Source organism: Ambystoma mexicanum, chromosome 6p (genome assembly GCF_040938575.1).
Source record: "Ambystoma mexicanum isolate Mex_15411 chromosome 6p, UKY_AmexF1_1, whole genome shotgun sequence".
Lineage (NCBI taxonomy): Eukaryota > Metazoa > Chordata > Amphibia > Caudata > Ambystomatidae > Ambystoma > Ambystoma mexicanum.
The window spans coordinates 1,356,062,813-1,356,080,593 of NC_090935.1; the positions used below are offsets into that span (position 1 = coordinate 1,356,062,813).

A 17,781-nucleotide genomic window follows, 5' to 3' on the forward strand; every position below is an offset into this window, starting at 1 on the left:
TACCCATCTGGAACTCACTAAATGCCCCTGCTGGTATGTCCTGCATCTGCTCAATCACATTTCCCCTGTTTTCTCCACCCATCGGCTCCCTGTCATAAGGGCCCTGTTGGCAGAGGTTATGCTTGGTCGGCAGAAGAATCTCTTCGGTGCTGGCCATCTTTGGAGGGTTTGTGCTGGCCATCTTTGGTGTGAATATGCCCCAACCCCATTTGGTACAACAGTCTCGGGGGTGTCTGAGTGTTGGTGGCAAGTGACTAAAGTTCGAGATTACGGGGGCTCTAAGGGTCACGATAGGGACCTTGGTTGTGTTGCTTGCATGATCAGTAGAGCTCACTGTGGCCGTACACAGATTGAGTCAGGCAGCAGTCAAGGGAAGGCTGCAGTGAGGCCTCTCAGGGGATGATTGTTTAGCAATGTTCTCGGTCCAGTCGTCAGCAGCCTGGTAGCCTGGGCTACACATACCATTAGTGCTTTTGTTGGATGAGCCTAGAGCATTGTCAGCTTCGATGTCTGCCTTATTGTCTTGTGCAGTGTCCCCACCACCCACAGGGGTTCGGGCTTCCAGGGACATTCAATGAGCCGAGAAACTGATCAGGGTATAAGCCACCCGCAAAGGTCTCACAGGGCTGCTGGATTTTCTTTTTGGCGACACACTGTAGAAGTGATGAAGAGGGTGCTGGTGGAATTATCCTTTTCACAGTGAGCATTTTCTGTTTAGGTGCGGATGCGGGTATTACAGCTTTCACAGGTGATGACATGGTGGGTAAGCTGGCCAGGGGTTAGGTAGGTACCTTTTGGGGATTTGGCAGCTGCTATTCAGGTTCATTTACAAGTTGGGGCCAAAAATGTGCCTCTGATATTTTGCAATAGGCACGTGCTGGCTCCCCCAACCCTGCCTTGGTTCTCCCCTTCTCACCTGCTCCTATGCTCCATCACAATCACAATTGCCCCTCCCTGATTTCTTCAGCCATGGTGCTTCTCAAAGTCTTCTTGGCAGCCACCTCTGAATTGGTGCTAAACAGGTGCTTCATGGGAAGCTTTACCTGATGCTCCTGCAAGGACTCCCTGAGCTTGTGCAGTCACAATTGGCTGCCTTCCACCCCGCAGGTGCTGGACACCCTACTGAAGCAGAACACCCATGCTCTTGCCCCTGCAAGCTCCAACCTGACGGGCCCGGTGGATTTAAGTGCAGGGGGTGTGGCCAACAGCAGTAGCGGCAGCAGTCCCTGTATGGTTGGCTCCCTGGGCCAAAAACAAGAGCGGGATACCCACGCCCTTGCTCCTTTGGGCTTAACTCTGGCGGGCCTGGACCTGTGGATTCAAGTGCAGGGGGGCATGGCCAACAGCAGCAGCAGTCCCTGTATAGTGGGCCCCGTGAGTCAAAAACAAGAGCGGGACACCTGTGCCATTGCTACCGCAGGCTTCGCCTTACATTCTGTAAGACTAACTTGTCTTTATGGAACTATAAGGTATTAGTCATCCACATTTTCTCTGAGATTACCAAAATAGAAGGAATATCTGAAAAGATCAGGGTAAAAAGTGGGGAGGAGAACAAGCTAGTTTCTCGTATTATACCTTGATCAAAATCTGTCATGTTATGGTTCCTTCTGATGGGTCAACACTCTCACAGCGACACACCAGCTTGCATTCAACATGGTGCAATTTTGCTCTATCTTCGTCGCTGATAAATTATCCCATTCTTTTTATCACACTCCAGTTCCACATGCTTATTGCACATTCTTCCATCTTATGGTGTCCAAATGCGGTTAGAAGAAGATTCAAATAAATGACAAAGGCATAAACGGCTGCCTGTCCTTGCCCTGATGGGTTCAAAAAATAAAGATCTAGTCTCCTGTTTAGAGGGAGACCGTGCCTCGATGGTGTCCCCTTTATTTGATCAAGTTCTTTTTATTAATCTTGGAACCCCAATTTAACAGCATTGATTCCGTACAGCCTTCCTCCCCTTTCGGACAAGAAACACCCACAGTTGCACAGAAGGTCTATTTACTAACAAATAGGAATAATTGAATCAGTTTAAAGATAAACAAGTTATGCATCCATTAAATTACAATGCTGATGATGAAAAATAATCAACACACTTTGCACCTCAGTTTTCAATGCTAAAGCATAGAAATAGAGGCTTTTGTAACACACACATCATCATAGGCATCTATAGATTTAATTCACCCTGAGCACTCATGCAGCATGTATTGAAAATGCAAAAGAGTTCAGGATTAATCTTTCATTTGTTAAAAAGTAAATTAGTTCTACGCATTCCTTCCTTTCCAATAATCTCTACTTCCCCTGTTATTCAAAATAGATACTGCCCCCTTACTCAATAAACATGTCAGCAGCATTCTAAAAACTGCATTGCAACCAACTACTGGCCCTTCCAGTATGTACATTGCTTGTGGAAAGGAAAATGTATATTCAACATATATGTAGGCTAAATTCCCTCCAGTGATGTTTCTATTTATTTATTGTGTGAAAGCAGATCTTTCTCACTTTCAGAGGGCCACTTAAAAAAAACAGGAACACAGGGTGCGAATAATCACCCTCTCCCTTTCGTCTTGAACAACTTAGCATTAATAACAGTATTCTATTTGATGGTATACCCAGGAATTACTTCAATTATATTCTTTTTCTAGGTATGCACAGAGGGAGATGTCCATTTGACGCCCCAATAAGTCTTCTGCACTAGACGTCTTTGCCCAGAGAAGGAGTGAGGGATCCCGCTGTATAGACTCCATTGGACCTAGTCTATTAAATATATATTTATCCAGACACACATACATATCTGAAATGTTCCAGCGTAACATTTAAAGAAAATTAGATCCCTGCATTTTTTTTTCGTTCAAAGTTATCATCAGAAATATTAATGCAATGCTGGTTCCCTGATGCATTTTGTTTCTTTATACAAAATATTACCTGGCATGTGCAGCTGGGTCTGTCAATAACAGAGCATCTGGTGTATTTGCTGTTAGTCCGGAACTGGAGATATTTATGACTTCAGAGGCCAGGCTGTGGTAAAGTCTTTTGTAGTTTAAGTAGATGGGGGCTCATGACTTCATTCCTATCCCCCCTTGGAGTAGTTTCCAGGGCCTGGCAGAACTTAGATAAGATATTCTGTTTTCCCCATGTGTCATTTTCATTCCCTCAGGAGAGGCCTGGGAGATTGAAATATCAGAGTGGCTAAGACAGACCCACTGGTCAAGCTGAAATCCTTTGAATTCTTATGATTGTAAAGCCAACATACACACAGATGGAGACCATACACTATTAGAATGCATAGCAAGGCCTACCTTCCTGTGACCTAGTTGCAGGTCAGTCATTAGCTTTATTGCCCCTCTTCAAAGTTCCATTTCCTTGGGAAAGCATGGTATCTGTTTTCCCATCTGGTTGCTGGGATTGTGAGTTGAACAGAATACAATATGATATTTCAGACCTGAAGCTGGTCCTTGATTCAGAAAAGTAGATTTTTAAAAGTATTTTATTCTTCATATGGCAATAGAAAACAAAACAGAACAACACTATAACATTGCATCTGTCCGAGACACATCTTTAATATCTATACATGCTTCAGAATACTGCCGGAATAAACACAGCAAGGCCCAAATTCATTTTTCTTTCTGTTACTTTCAATGCCTTGCTTTTAATATTAGATTGAACAGTTTTCCATTTTAATAGGAGTGGCAGGATAGTTTCTGGTACTTGGAAATATTTATCTCGGGCCCTGTACATTATGGGCCTCATTACACGGTAGGCGGTAAGGGTTTACCGGTACTGGTATTTTACCGGTACCGGTAAACCCTTACCGCCTTACTACGAGGTCCCTTTGCAGGTTGGTACATTAACGCCTGCTTTTAGCAGGCGTTAAAAAACGAACCCGCAAAGGGACCGGGGTGCTAAATACCGCAGTTTGCGGTACCGTAATTAGCGCCTTCCCCATTCCCATTATGCCCTATGGGGCAAAAATGGGAATGGGGAAGGGCAATGGAGGAAGGAGGAATTACCGCCTTCCCAACCTTGGAATAGGGCGGTAATTCCCCTTTCCTCCAAGGCGGTACCAGTAAATTACCGGAGTGAACCATGGTGCTAATAGCGGCATGGTTTACCGCCTACCGTGTAATGAGACCCTATATTTTTATTTTATAGGAGCTGCAAACATTGCACCTTTTCCTTGCATGTGTGTTCTTCAGATGCCATGTGTAGGCCCCCGCTTAAATGTGTGTTGTTAAAATGGCACATTGCTCTGCATCTTTTCTTTGAATTAGATTTCCCTACAAATATCCTGGGAGTTCTGATTATGCTGGTGGTGAGTGTAAAGTGCTAGGTTCTTGAGTCTGAAGACCCTAGCACTTAACACTCACCACTACCACAGTGCTCGTTGATGTGAGGATTAACAACAACAGAACCTCTCCTCATCCAGTAGGAACAAGGGATTCAGTTTCAATGTAAAGAAACAGACAGAGCTTGTGTCCAGCACCAAGGTCATGTACCAGTCTTCAGAGTGAGAGTGAAAAAACAGAAGCCATGTTCAAGGGCCAGATGCACTTTTAGATGCATCCTATTAAGAGCTTGGGTCTAAAAAATCTAAGTCCCATTGCAGACGTCTGTCTCGGTGTGCTCCAGCACCCTCAGTAGTAAGGCCTGGGACGAAAGAAGAGGAGGAAGAGGTAAGGATGAACATGGACTCTTCAGAGCAATGCCTGTCACCCCAATAACTTATGGTACCTTTATAAACAAATCTTTGAAAAGTGGTCAATGCTGCTGCATGATTGCATTGAATAATATGTACATGTTTATGCTTCAGATATGTCCCTGTCTGGCATGAGGCCTAGTGTGGCATAATCCATGTTGAGTTTGTTGGACAATGAGTTATGAATCCTTCTTTATGGTGCTGCTCTTGATCCACTTTCTGTCAGACATTGATACCACAATTCACACCAGTGACAGCTGAAATTAAGATGAATTCAGTTTTGTAAGAACAGACCAATCAACAAATTCCTTTATTTGGAAAGAACAAATTGATTTATTGATTGTATGAAAATATATTGTGCAAATTATTGAAAGCATTATTTTCTTTGCAATAAATCCTATGGTCTAAAATGTCATGATGGTAAAATGCCTCCTGCTTTTTAGCACACTCTCTCCCAAATCCCTGCTTTATGCCCGCTTTCCCATTGCCATGCGGGTGTTCATGTAGATGCCCACATCTCATCATCTGCAAGACCCTGATTGCCCATTTGTTAGGTAAGATTTTCATAAATGTGAATACTCATCCTGACCTGTGTCAACCCCAGAACTGTTTGCTTGGACTTGGTGATTATTTTGCCTTGTCCCTAGGTGAGTGGGGATCTTTTTCCCCTCTGACCTAGTATTTTACTCTTTATATGGGGTGACCTTTCTATGTCTTTCCATAGTGTGTGATTGGAGTTATAGTTTCCTATAGCTTTTGGACTTAGACTGGGTTGCCCCTTAGAGCTTCCCTTGTTAAATTCTTGTATTACCTCATGTGAACGACTGTTCCTAAGAAGTAAAGTGGGATTTGCATCCCTTTTACATGTTATATAGTGAGCCAAAACATCCCACCTTATATGGAGTGCTGGGGAGATACAATGTATCCCCATTCGTACGTACCTGGTAAAATATTTGTTACAATTGCAAGTTCACTTGAATGGCTGATGGCAGTGGTTTTACCTTAATTACTTTTTAGTCTTATTACTCGCAGACTGTCAAATCAGCCGTGGTAATGCATAGGAGGGTCACCATTTTTCTGAATTGATGGGCTCCTTTTTTTGCCATTTTTAAGTAACCTTGTCCTTTCCTAGGTCTTCTCCTACCGTCCTAGGTGAGAAATGGTTGTAGTTTTGTCTTTGGCGGGAGTCCCTTATATTCTCTCCCAAGGCTCCAGAGTATCTGTGAAGGCAGGAAGTGAGGGAAGAGTCCAAAACTCCACAGCCCTATGTCTTTCACCTTGCCTGAAAGGAACCAGTTACTACTGAGGGTCTGGCTGTTCTGACAGGACAGCCAGACCTCTCCTTCCTGTAAACTGCAGGGAGAGTTTGCAGAAGTTGTGCTGTAGTTCCTGATAAATACTCAGATCCTGGAATCTGCTAACAAGTTCAAGACGGAGGTCCAGTTATGGCCCTTGTGACCCCCACACGACTCTCAGCCCTAAGACAGAGACATGCCATATGCCCCTCACTCTTAGGCCCTTCACCGCCATCATCAATGTATCGCAAATGTGAGAAATGTTACTCTCTCAGACAGCCATTCAGGCCATACCCAGTCGATGATCTGGAGAAGATGGAGATGCCATCAATCAAACAAGTCGACTGACTGCAAATCAGGAAATCAAGGACATCCTCACTGATATCCCGACGTAGCTGCAATTGGACATGAAGTACATAGCCATCCATTCACAAAGTTACACGAACATGCATTAGTTTATTGCATATAGACATAAAACACATGCTTATGACTCACGCAGGTAGATGACAGACATATATACACATCTCATTATATATCCACATTATTTGTTAAAGCTGAACCTCAAGACACCAAAGTATACGTATACCAAGCTTACACATGCTCGACTGCCACTAACATGGAAAAGGCATAAGGACAAATATGGAAGCTATAGGTACACAGAAATTAATGAGGAATGGGAGACAGGCTTTGTGTACATAGAAGGGCTGACTTGATTGCTGCAGCCAGAGGCAAGCAGAAACGATGCACCCAACCAAGGACGAATGTTGGGAAGGATATGGTCCTATCCCACCCCCTAAGTTTTGCCAAATAGAATAAAACATCATCACAGCCATGCGGGAAGAAGCCCCCTCCTACTCTGTACGGATAAGAGCCCTGTAACATAATGAAATAGGCTAATAACACCACCCATGCCTCGTCCTTAGGACTCCATTTTGTGCCAGGCCTAAACGCCATCTTTCTACTGGGCCCGAAAGCTATCACTCTACGAGGCTGCGGCACTCGCACCAACTGCCTCTCTCGCAGAGGGACCTAGCCATTCACACATTAGACAAGCTCCGCACAAGCCTTGTTCTCATGGAAGTACATACGTTCACTGTCCTTTCAATGTTACAATTCTCTAGTATCATTCTTGGACATAATGTGCTCGGTGAAGAGCATGGGACAGGGACAGGCTGTAGCACAGATGCCCATACATCTCCACGAAACTGCCAGTGCCCCATCAACCCGCCAGGCCAGAGCTCACCCGCCCCAACCTCGCCATTCCTTTCATGATAAGTATCTAACCCCCTTTGCTGTGACCATTCCAGAACACCCATCCTAGGCCTAATCTTGGGTGGCAATATATTCTCTCAAATAACAACACATGTCTGTTCGTATCATGAGGCACCAGAAAGATAGGCAGTAAATTGAGCCCCCAGGAGAGATACAGAGTGCAGGAGGTGCGGTATCAATGAAGCCCTGAATGTAGAGGTCGGCGTGCCAATATATAATCCCCTGTTTACAAAGAACCACCTTAAATGTGATGTCCAGGTATTCGCCACTACTCAATTCCTGTTGTTTAGCTTAGATAGTTAGAAATGTAACACCAGCTTGAACTGACCTTCATCGCAGCGATGAGCCCAGCTGACCCACGTGCTACCAGATGGACTCGGGGAACAACGGCCAATAGGTGCCTGGCATCTCCTATGGAGCAGGCGCATATATACGTTCCCCACCAACCAGCAACTTCGCAACTATCACTGTCTAAAATTGTCATCGCTGACGCAGTTGTCTTTTATAATGTGCTGCCCGTGTAATTTTTGGCAGAGGGCTCTCGGGCAGCAGTTATTTGCTGGCATTTTTCTATATTATATAAAACTTTGTTATCCTTGCAAAATTATCTCTTGGTCTCATTCCCTGTAGGGGTGCATTCCTCTTCTTCTTATTATTGCAATTATTTGGGACGTGCGAATAAGGGATGTGCCTTCACGAATGGAGACAGAAAGTTCCTGGTTACCAAGACGATAAGCCACCTACAAGAAAGTCAGGCCAAAATCCTCATAATTACAGGCAAGAGAGCTCCATTTCGTGGTCTCAACACACATGACCTAGCAAAGCAAGACACAGACCATTAAATCAAGGTAGATGGAGAGAAATTGTTCCCACTAAATCAAAGGTGGAAAGTGTTGCTCACGGACTGCCAACTGAATGCACTCTCCCAAGCTTAGGTGATCAGAAATGGGAACATTAGGGAACACACAGGCCCTCCATGTTCATTCTCATGGCCTTGGGAAGGTACACTCAGCCTGATAACCGTCCAGGGTCCCAGGGCTTAGAGGATCCATTCTGCCCAATCCAGAGTCACCTTTCACATGAAGATATAATAGGTTGCAGGAGCCAATGATCAACCTGCGACCCTGCAACATTGTAGATTGAAAAATGTAGAGGTGGTCCCAGGAGCAGCTACCATATATGGGTATGCACTAGTAGAATTAACCCTTATAGGGTACATAGATAGTTTGCCTAAACTGACCAATGGGAACGCCCTATAGGTTTCGGGGATGGAACTTGGTTTTGTAACATCACACCTGGGTAAAACCGGGTGACACATGCTCAGAAAATGAGAACCCTGGAGAGTTCATGTTTTTCTAGTGTGATCCTTGTCATTTTGTTAGATAATAACAACAGTAAACTTTGCCCCATGGCTGAGTCTTCCATTCTTGCGGTAGGGAGTTTTTGATGGGCCTGAGTGTCTCTCTGCTGGTAATTGGGGTGACTACTATAGAGCCCCTATCGCTCCTTAAAAAAGTCAACCACTGTAACCAAATCTGAAGACGAAGATGAAGAAATGATGGCTGTAACCATTTCCAGTGACCGGAGAGCCACCGGAGCCTGATGAAACCCTTTGTTCCAAGCAACCCGGGGATCCCGAAACTGATGACTCCTACAAGAGGCTGGTGAAATCCAACAGACTCAAGAAGACCTGCATTTTGACCCTTCCTTTAACATGCTGTGACTTTGCTGGGCTGCAACCCACCAACAGCTAGGGACTTCGAGCTAGAGGGCGGTGCATCATCTTTCGATGTCCGATTTCGTCTGAAACTTTGGTGGACTCCTGTTGGACCTCCAGAGATGAATCTATGTGATTTTCCTGCGACGGAAATCACTGCATACAAAAAGTCTGCATTGGAAATGTACGCACAACAAAATTGTTCGTACATTTCCCATGCGGACATCCATTAAAAAAAACACCAAATCCATACAAACACACACCCCCACCCACACCCCAAACACACCCCCACTCAAACCCCCAACACACCCCGACCCCCCTACTTACCGTTCTTTCCGAGGCGCTGTGTCCCTGCGACGCTGGTTCCCTTTCACTTCCATGATCGGGAACGAGCGCCGCAGGGTCCTTTTCTTTTCTTTTTTGTAACTTTTGGTCGGTGAGCTGCAGGGGTGTCCCCCGCAACCCCCGCTCACCATACTACCAAGTATGGTGAGCGGGGGTTGCGGGGGACACCTCTGCAGCCCCCACAGTCTTTTTATTTTTTACCTACCTAAAATGCATACCGCCAAAGGTTCGAACTTTTGGTGTTCGAACCTTTGGTGGTATGCATTTTCAGACTTTTTGAAGGGTCTGAACTTTTGGTGCGGTCATTTTGGCCAAAACCCCAGTGACATGATTTGTATCCCTGAAGTTCCCTCACCAGAGTACAGGACTGATGGAGTGAAGAGAATCCGACCGGCAATATTCATTCTTCATCAGGCACCTGTAAAAGGGCATCAAATCCACAGAGCCACGAGAAGCTGTAAATAATCCTTTGTTGAAAGCCTCCCCATCAATGACTGCAGCTAGTTTTCCTTCAGTGTCCATTTCTTCAGTCGCCAAACCAAGAACCCCAATACCAGATCCTGTGCTGCTGCATCCTGAAGACATTCACCCAGAAGCTCTTCTTTTCTGCTGAGGTACTGGATTGGCTTGGGTAATACTTACCTTAAGTCTTGTGTGAATCCTACGAGGCTGAGTGGGTGATTCCAGTGTTTTGGAGTTTGCCTATACGCATATAGGGAACCTTCTGTGAAGTCACAGAACACTTTCAACTAACGTTAAAATGAATACTTCTGAACAGATATCACCTGGAACTCTGACTTTCCTGCAACGGAACCCCATCCTGACCTGCCTACAGCTTGCTCCTAGACCACTAGGGTCTCTCTTCTGCCTCTAAGAAAACTTGTGCTATAGACTAGAGAAGGACTTTAAAAGATAAGGCTTCTGTCTTGAAAATATAACATGTGTGAAAAGTACTTACCTGCTAAAGGAGTTGGTGTGGTAACTGTATCTCTGTAATAGAATAAGTTACAAAGTGTACTGACTTTTATACTTACCTTTAAGTTGCTGGTTGCTCCTTTAAAAAGTATATGAGTTGTTTTACTTACTCTGAAATAGTGTTCACTCTTCTTGAAAGTAATTGGGTTGGTACTGTTTTATTATTCTTAACTGACTGCATGAGTGTAAAAGCTTACCAATAGGGTTTACATACCTTGAATAACTGTGTTCTTCTTAAAGTGTACCATTGGGTTTTGATATCCCTGGTCTGCTATAGAGCACTTCTAAAATAGTTATACCGTTCCTACTTACCTTAGAATTGTATAAAACACTTCTGAAATGTATTATTGGTTAAACTGTCTGTTTAGTAATAGTGTAATAAGTGTAAATGGCAATAGATTATACTCACCTTGAATAGCTGTTGCTCTTCTAAAACTATAATATTGGGTTATGCTTTCCGTGAATCGCTTTAGTGCACTTGTAAAATAGTTTACTGTGTTCATACTTAACCTTGAGTAGCTCAAGGACCCTCTAGATAGTATACAAGTTAACTTATTCCCTTTGAAAAGGGTTCTTAAATGTAACATTTGTGTAACTGTATCCCTTCTTGATAGATGAGAGGTACATAGGTTGCAAGATATACTTGTAACAGTGTAGGTCTAGTTAAGTGTGCCCATAACGGAATAAGACTGTATATTGGGACAAATAGGGTCTACTGCCCTTGAATTACTTATTGTATTCTGAAAGTATACCTAACCTGGTTTTACTCCCCAAGAATAGCCTAATGCCATTCCGAATGTGTTATAGGTTTGACTTCCCTTGGCTGCTTATTGTAATCTAAATAAGGTTATGCTTTGGTTTGTATACCATAAGTATTGAGTTGGTTTTTATAATTGTGTTTATATGATATGTGATCGTTTCTACCTTTCCCAAGATTGATCTTGGCCTACTTGTATTTAAACGAGCCCTTTATTTTTACAATGCATTTCTTTCAGTGTTTCTTTGGACCATATGCATGCCACAATTTATTTGTACCAAGGTACAGCTCTCTCTCCCTCCTAAGCCTGGCTGCTCTGTCTATGCTACCAAATGTTCTCAGCTGCTACAGCCTTATATTAAGAGTGGAGTTATGTAACTGCCTCAGATATGGTTTTCTTAAGCCCTTAGTTGGACTTTAGAAAACCTACCCTAAACTGCTCAACCCCCTTAAGACATACTGTATGCCCCCATTCTGCTATCACATATGTTATGTTACTTCCCAGCTAGTTTTGCAGTATAGAAAACCCCTTACACACAGACATTGGTCCCAGCGGTCTGTCAGACACTATGTGTGAAACCCACACTTGCAATGTACCCACAATGTCTCCTTGTTGTGTTCTTAAGGAAGGTTTCCACAAAAGGCAATACAAGTTAGAAGGGAAAAGTGTTGGGTTGGCTTTGCTTACGACATTGATTAGTGAGTTGCGAAAAAAGACATTTCTCACTCCCCTGAGCACCATGCTTCTGTTACAACCTCATGCACCAAGCACATCCAGCTGCCCATTAGTAAGGACCTGCCTTTCCCTAAAGCACTGCGTCTTAGAGTGAGGTCACTGCAAAGTCCTCCCTTTCATAGATGGACCACTATGCAGCTACAGGCCAAATACACAAAGCAAAAATACAGATCCACAGAGATGGGAGGCACTGGGGGACATAAGCAACTTAAAAAAACATCTAACTAATTCAAAGGTTATTTAAAACATGTGTGGCAGTTAGGGGAAATCACAAATACTCGACACATTTCACACTCTGCAGTGCTTTGTAAAGGATGGCATCCATTTACTTACAGGAATACTCCCATTATTGTGTTGTTGCCCATACAGGGTAAAGAGTGCACAAAGGGCATCTTGGAGTGGCCATTACCACTACAGCTCAGAATGCTAATATATGTTCTTTCATAGAAGATCCTAGCTTAATGTCTCCTGATCACATCTGCAGTCTCTTATGCATTCCAGGATCTCTGTGCGATCATCCTACTGATAGTGCCTCTAGAGGTTAAAGTGTCACATTACAGGCAGACTCTCTCTGCTGCCCAGTGGCTCCATGCCTATTCTCTCCCTGGCTGCAGGGTGGTGATTTTGAAAGGTGCTATTTCAGAATCTTTTGCTGTATGACAAAGGTGCCTTTTTCATAATATGATGCTAGGATTTATGCAAAGTCATAGTTGCCAACATGATCCATTCCAATCTGTAGGTACTTATCCAGTCCATGTTTTTTCTTTGCATTCTGAGACTTGTAGTTCTGCTTTTCCCATTATAAAGCTCAGACTACAAGTCGTGGAATTCAAAGAAAAAACCTGGACTGGATACCGCCTACAGGTTGGAATGGATCATGTTGGCAACTATGCAAATTGCAAAGAGAAACAACGTCAGCCCCCAAAAGGTTTACTAGCATGTTCTAAAATAGTTGTGAACTAAATATCTTTAGTAAGCAACCGTTTTTAGTTTGTATTAAGCAAAACATGACCTTTAAGTCCTTTTGAATTTTAATGCATAACATATTTTCAAAATACCACCTATAGACCTTTCCAAGATAGGATTTATGATTCTCCTTTTGCTCTGCTTTACCAGGTGCTAGAGGGCCAGATGAAGGAACTTGATGCCTCGATAATCAATGCAGTCGACCTGGATATCCCTCAGAATCCCTTGATGTTTACAATCTCCGACCCGCCCCGGCACGGGTTAATAATGGATGGAGTGTATGGAAACGATGTCACCCGGTACAAGCGATTAGTCAGCAGTCATCAAAGCCCCGGAGTACCGCTGCACGACTTCTCTCTGGAGCATCTGAAAAATGGTGTGTAGTGCACATCATGCACATGTTGCCGTGGTAAATGACTATGCAAAGAAGTCTGCAAGACTGATGCATGCCTATGTTTTTTGATTCATTTGTATGTTGTGAACCTATATAATCTCTGCACCCATGTGCATAAGCAATCCTGGTCTGTATTATAAAGACAGCAGGAGCGCCCTCTTTCTGGCATAATCCAGAAGCAAGAGCATCCTTCGGGCATGCAATACCTTTGCAATAAGGCCAAGGCTTGCTATATACAGTATGGTGAGGTAAATGCGCGCTGTATCGGTTGACATTTCGATGGGTGTTTTTAATCTCAGGGATTCCTGGACACTAGAAGCTGAGCAAAGTCTACCAGAAACCTTGAGATATCCACAGAATAGGCCTCACTGTGATGAGGCCGTGCAAACACCACCATCGTGGGTTTCATTTCCAATGTGGGTGCAGTTATTAAAGACCTTCGGAAGCCATACCAGTTCGTTGAATTATCCAGTCCCTGGCAGTATTTACTTTTTATCCAAGAGTTAAAGGACATAGCCAATAGCTTAAAGACTGAACGCATTGGAGCAACCTTATAGGAGAAGCCTTAAGAGGACTCGGGATGTCTCACTGTTCTCATGAGTCCTTGAAGGGCATGCATCTCAAGTTGTCCCAAGTCAATGGATATCCTTGGATGGATGTTCTTGGCTGACGTGATGCCGAGGCCTTTTCCATGAAAGACAATAGGATCTCAGAGCCAGTCTCCTGTGTCTCACTTTCAGACAGAATCTATTGCTCACACAGGAGCAATTCACAGAATCCTTTATACAGAATATACTTCTAAGAAAATGCATGGAAATGATCATCTCAAAAGAGGGAAAGGACAGAGATGAGCAGTGTTTTAAGTGTGTGGGCCCCAGAGCTTGCACATCTCAAAACGTACTTTCAAGACCCATCACTGTCATGTTTCTAGTTGTGCGATTTCATCAGGAGCTCTCCATCCTTTACTAACCCTTTACCTAAGACCACCCGCATCTCAGGAACACACTAGAAAGTAATTAAATGCAGTGATAAAGACCTTTGTGGTGCTAAAACAGGAACTTCTTGCACACAGATTCCTAAACCCTTCTTGTTCATATCCCCTGGCCACTGTCATTATATCTCCCCTTCTAACATCTTTTTTCATGACTGCCAAAGCATCCGCTAGTGCTCTTCTGCCTCCTATCTCCACCCCTAAATCCTACAAAGCATCCGCTAGTGGGCCTTCTCACCTGCATCTCCATCCCTGAGCCCTACAAAGCACCTGCTAGTGGGTCTTCTAACCTGTATCTCCACCCCTGAATCCTATAAAACAGCTAGCATTTCTTCTCGCCTCTATCTCCATCGCTAAATCCTACAAAGCATCCTCTAGCGGGTCTTCTCCTCTGCATCTCCATCCCTGAATCGTACAAATCATCCACCAGCGGATCTTCTCTCCTGCATCTCCATCCCGGATTCCTTCAAAACATCTGCTAGCATTTCTTCTCCCCTCTATCTCCATCCCTGAATCCTACAAAGCATCCACTAGTGGGTCTTCTCTCCTCTCCACCCTTGATTCCTACAAAGCATCCGCTAGCGGGTTTCCCCCCTGCATCCCTGATTCCTACAAAGCATCTGCTAGCGGGTCTTCGCCCCTTTATCTCCATCCCTGAATCCTACAAAGCATCTGCTAGCGGGTCTTCTCCTCTTGATCTCCATCCCTGAGTCCTACAAAGCATCCACTAGTGGGTCTTTTCCCCTGCATCTCCATCCCTGAATCCTACAAAGCATCCGCTAGCAGATCTTCTCCCCTGCATCGGCATCTCTGAATCCTACAAAGCATCTGATAGAGGGTCTTTGACCCCCTATCTCCATCCCTAAATCCTACAAAGCATCTGCTAGCATTTCTTCTCCCCTCTATCTGCATCCCTCATTCCTACAAAGCATCCGCTAGCGAGTCTTCTCCCATTTATCTCCATCCCTGAATCCTACAAAGCAGCCGCTAGCGGGTCTTCTCTCCTCTATCTCCACCCCTGATTCCTACAAAGCATCTGCTAGCGGGTCTTCTCCTCTTGATCACCACCCTTGATTCCTACAAAGCATCTGCTATCGGGTCTACTCCCCTGCATCTCCATCCCTGAATCCTACAAAGCATCTGCTAGTGGGTCTTTTCCCCTGCATCTCCATCCCTGAATCTTACAAAGCATCCGCTAGCGGGTCTTCTCCCCTGCATCTGCATCTCTGAATCCTACAAAGCATCTGATAGCGGGTCTTTTCCCCTGCATCTCCATCCCTAAATTCTACAAAGCATCTTCTAGCATTTCTTCTCCCCTCTATCTCATCCCTAAATCCTACAAAGCATCTGCTAGCGGGTCTTCTTCCTTCTATCTCCACCCTTGATTCCTACATAGCACCCGCTAGCGGGTCTACTCCACTACATCTGCATCACTGATTCCTACAAAGCATCCGCTAGCAGTCTACTCCCCTTTATCTCCATCCCTGAATCCTACAAAGCAGCTGCTAGCTGGTCTTCTCCCCTGCATCTCCATCCCTGATTCCTGCGAAGCATCCACTAGATGGTCTTCTCCCCTGCATTTCCATCCCTGAATCCTACAAAGCATCTGATAGTGAGTCTTTTCCCCTGCATCTCCATCCCTGAATCCTACAAAGTATCTGCTAGCGGGTCTTCTCCTCTTGATCTCCATCCCTGAGTCCTACAAAGCACCCGCGAGCGGGTCTACTCCTCTGCATTTGCATCACTGATTCCTACAAAGCATCCGCTAGCGGTCTACTCCAATTTATCTCCATCCCTAAATCCTACAAAGCAGCTGCTAGAGGGTCTTCTCCCCTGCATATCCATCCCTGATTCCTGCGAAGCATCTGCTAGCGGGTCCTCTCCCCTTTATCTCCATCCCTAAATCCTACAAAGCATCTGCTAGTGGGTTCTCTCGCCTTTATCTCCATCCCTGATTCCTACAAAGAATCTGATAGCGGGTCTTCTCTAATGCATCTCCACCCCAGAATCCTACAAAGCATCCGCTAGCAGATCTTCTCCCCTGCATCTCCACCCCATAATCCTACAAAGCATCCGCTAGCAGGTCTACTCCCCTTTATCTCCATCCCTGATTCCCACAAAGCAGCCGCTAGCGGTTCTTCTCCCCTGCATCTGCATCCCTGAATCATACAAAGCATCTGATAGTGGGTCTTTTCCCCTGCATATCCACCTCTGAATCCTACAAAGCATCCGCTAGCATTTCTTCTCCCCTCTATCTCCATCCCTAAATCCTGCGAAGCATCTGCTAGCAGGTCTTCTTCCCTCTATCTCCACCCTTGATTCCTACAAAGCACCCGCTAGCAGGTCTACTCCCCTGCGTCTGCATCAATGATTCCTACAAAGCATCCGCTAGCGGTCTACTCCCCTTTATCTCCATCCCTAAATCCTACAAAGCAGCTGCTAGCGGGTGTTCTCCCCTGCATCTCCATCCCTGATTCCTGCAAAGCATCCACTAGCTGGTCTTCTCCCCTGCATTTCCATCCCTGAATCCTACAAAGCACCCGCTAGCGGGTTTTCTCCCCTCTATCTCCACCCCTGATTCCTACAAAGCATCCGCTAGCGTGTCTTCTCCCCTCTATCTCCACCCCTGATTCCTACAAAGCATCCACTAGTGGGTCTTCTCCCCTCTGTCTCCATCCCTGATTCCGACAAAGCATCCGCTAGCGGGTCTTCTCCCCTCTATCTCCACCCCTGATTCCTACAAAGCATCCACTAGTGGGTCTTCTCCCCTCTATCTCCATCCCTGATTCCGACAAAGCATCCGCTAGCGGGTCTTCTCCCCTCTATCTCCATCCCTGATTCCTGCAAAGCATCCGCTAGCGGGTCTTCTCCCCTCTATCTCCATCCCTGATTCCTGCGAAGCATCTGCTAGTTGGTCTTCACCCCTACATCTCCACCCCTGATTCCTGCGATGCGTCTGTTAGCGGGTCTTCTCCCCTGCATCTCCATCCCTGAATCCTGCGAAGCATCCGCTAGTGGGTCTTCTCCCCTGTATCTTCATCCCTGAATCCTACACAGCAGCAGCTAGCTGGTCTTTTGCCCTGCATCTCCATCCCTGACTCCTGCGAAGCATCTGCTAGCTTGTCTTCCCCCCTGCATCTCCATCCCTGAATCATACAAAGCATCCGCTAGCGGGTGTTCTCCCCTGCATCTCCATCCCTGATTCCTGCGAAGCACCCGCTAGCGGGTCTTCTCCCCTCTATCTCCACCCCTGATTCCTACAAAGCATCCACTAGTGGGTCTTCTCCCCTCTATCTCCACCCCTGATTCCTACAAAGCATCCGCTAGCGGGTCTTCTCCCCTCCATCTCCATCCCTGATTCCTGCAAAGCATCCGCTAGCGGGTCTTCTCCCCTCCATCTCCATCCCTGATTCCTGCGAAGCATCTGCTAGTTGGTCTTCACCCCTACATCTCCACCCCTGATTCCTGCGATGCGTCTGCTAGCGGGTCTTCTCCCCTGCATCTCCATCCCTGAATCCTGCGAAGCATCCGCTAGTGGGTCTTCTCTCCTGTATCTCCATCCCGGAATCCTACACAGCAGCCGCTAGCTGGTCTTCTGCCCTGCATCTCCATCCCTGATTCCTGTGAAGCATCT

The 17,781-nt window shown here is 45.3% G+C and overlaps 1 protein-coding gene across 1 annotated transcript in view; it reads left to right on the plus strand.

Annotated features, from left to right (window-relative positions):
• FREM1 (FRAS1 related extracellular matrix 1) overlaps window positions 1-17,781 on the plus strand; it is a 1,195,879-nt gene that overhangs the window by 683,534 nt on the left and 494,564 nt on the right. Inside the window, exon 20 of the mRNA XM_069626057.1 lies at window positions 12,913-13,138. Coding sequence (XP_069482158.1) covers window positions 12,913-13,138 — 226 coding nt within the window. The remainder of the gene's footprint in view (window positions 1-12,912; window positions 13,139-17,781) is intronic.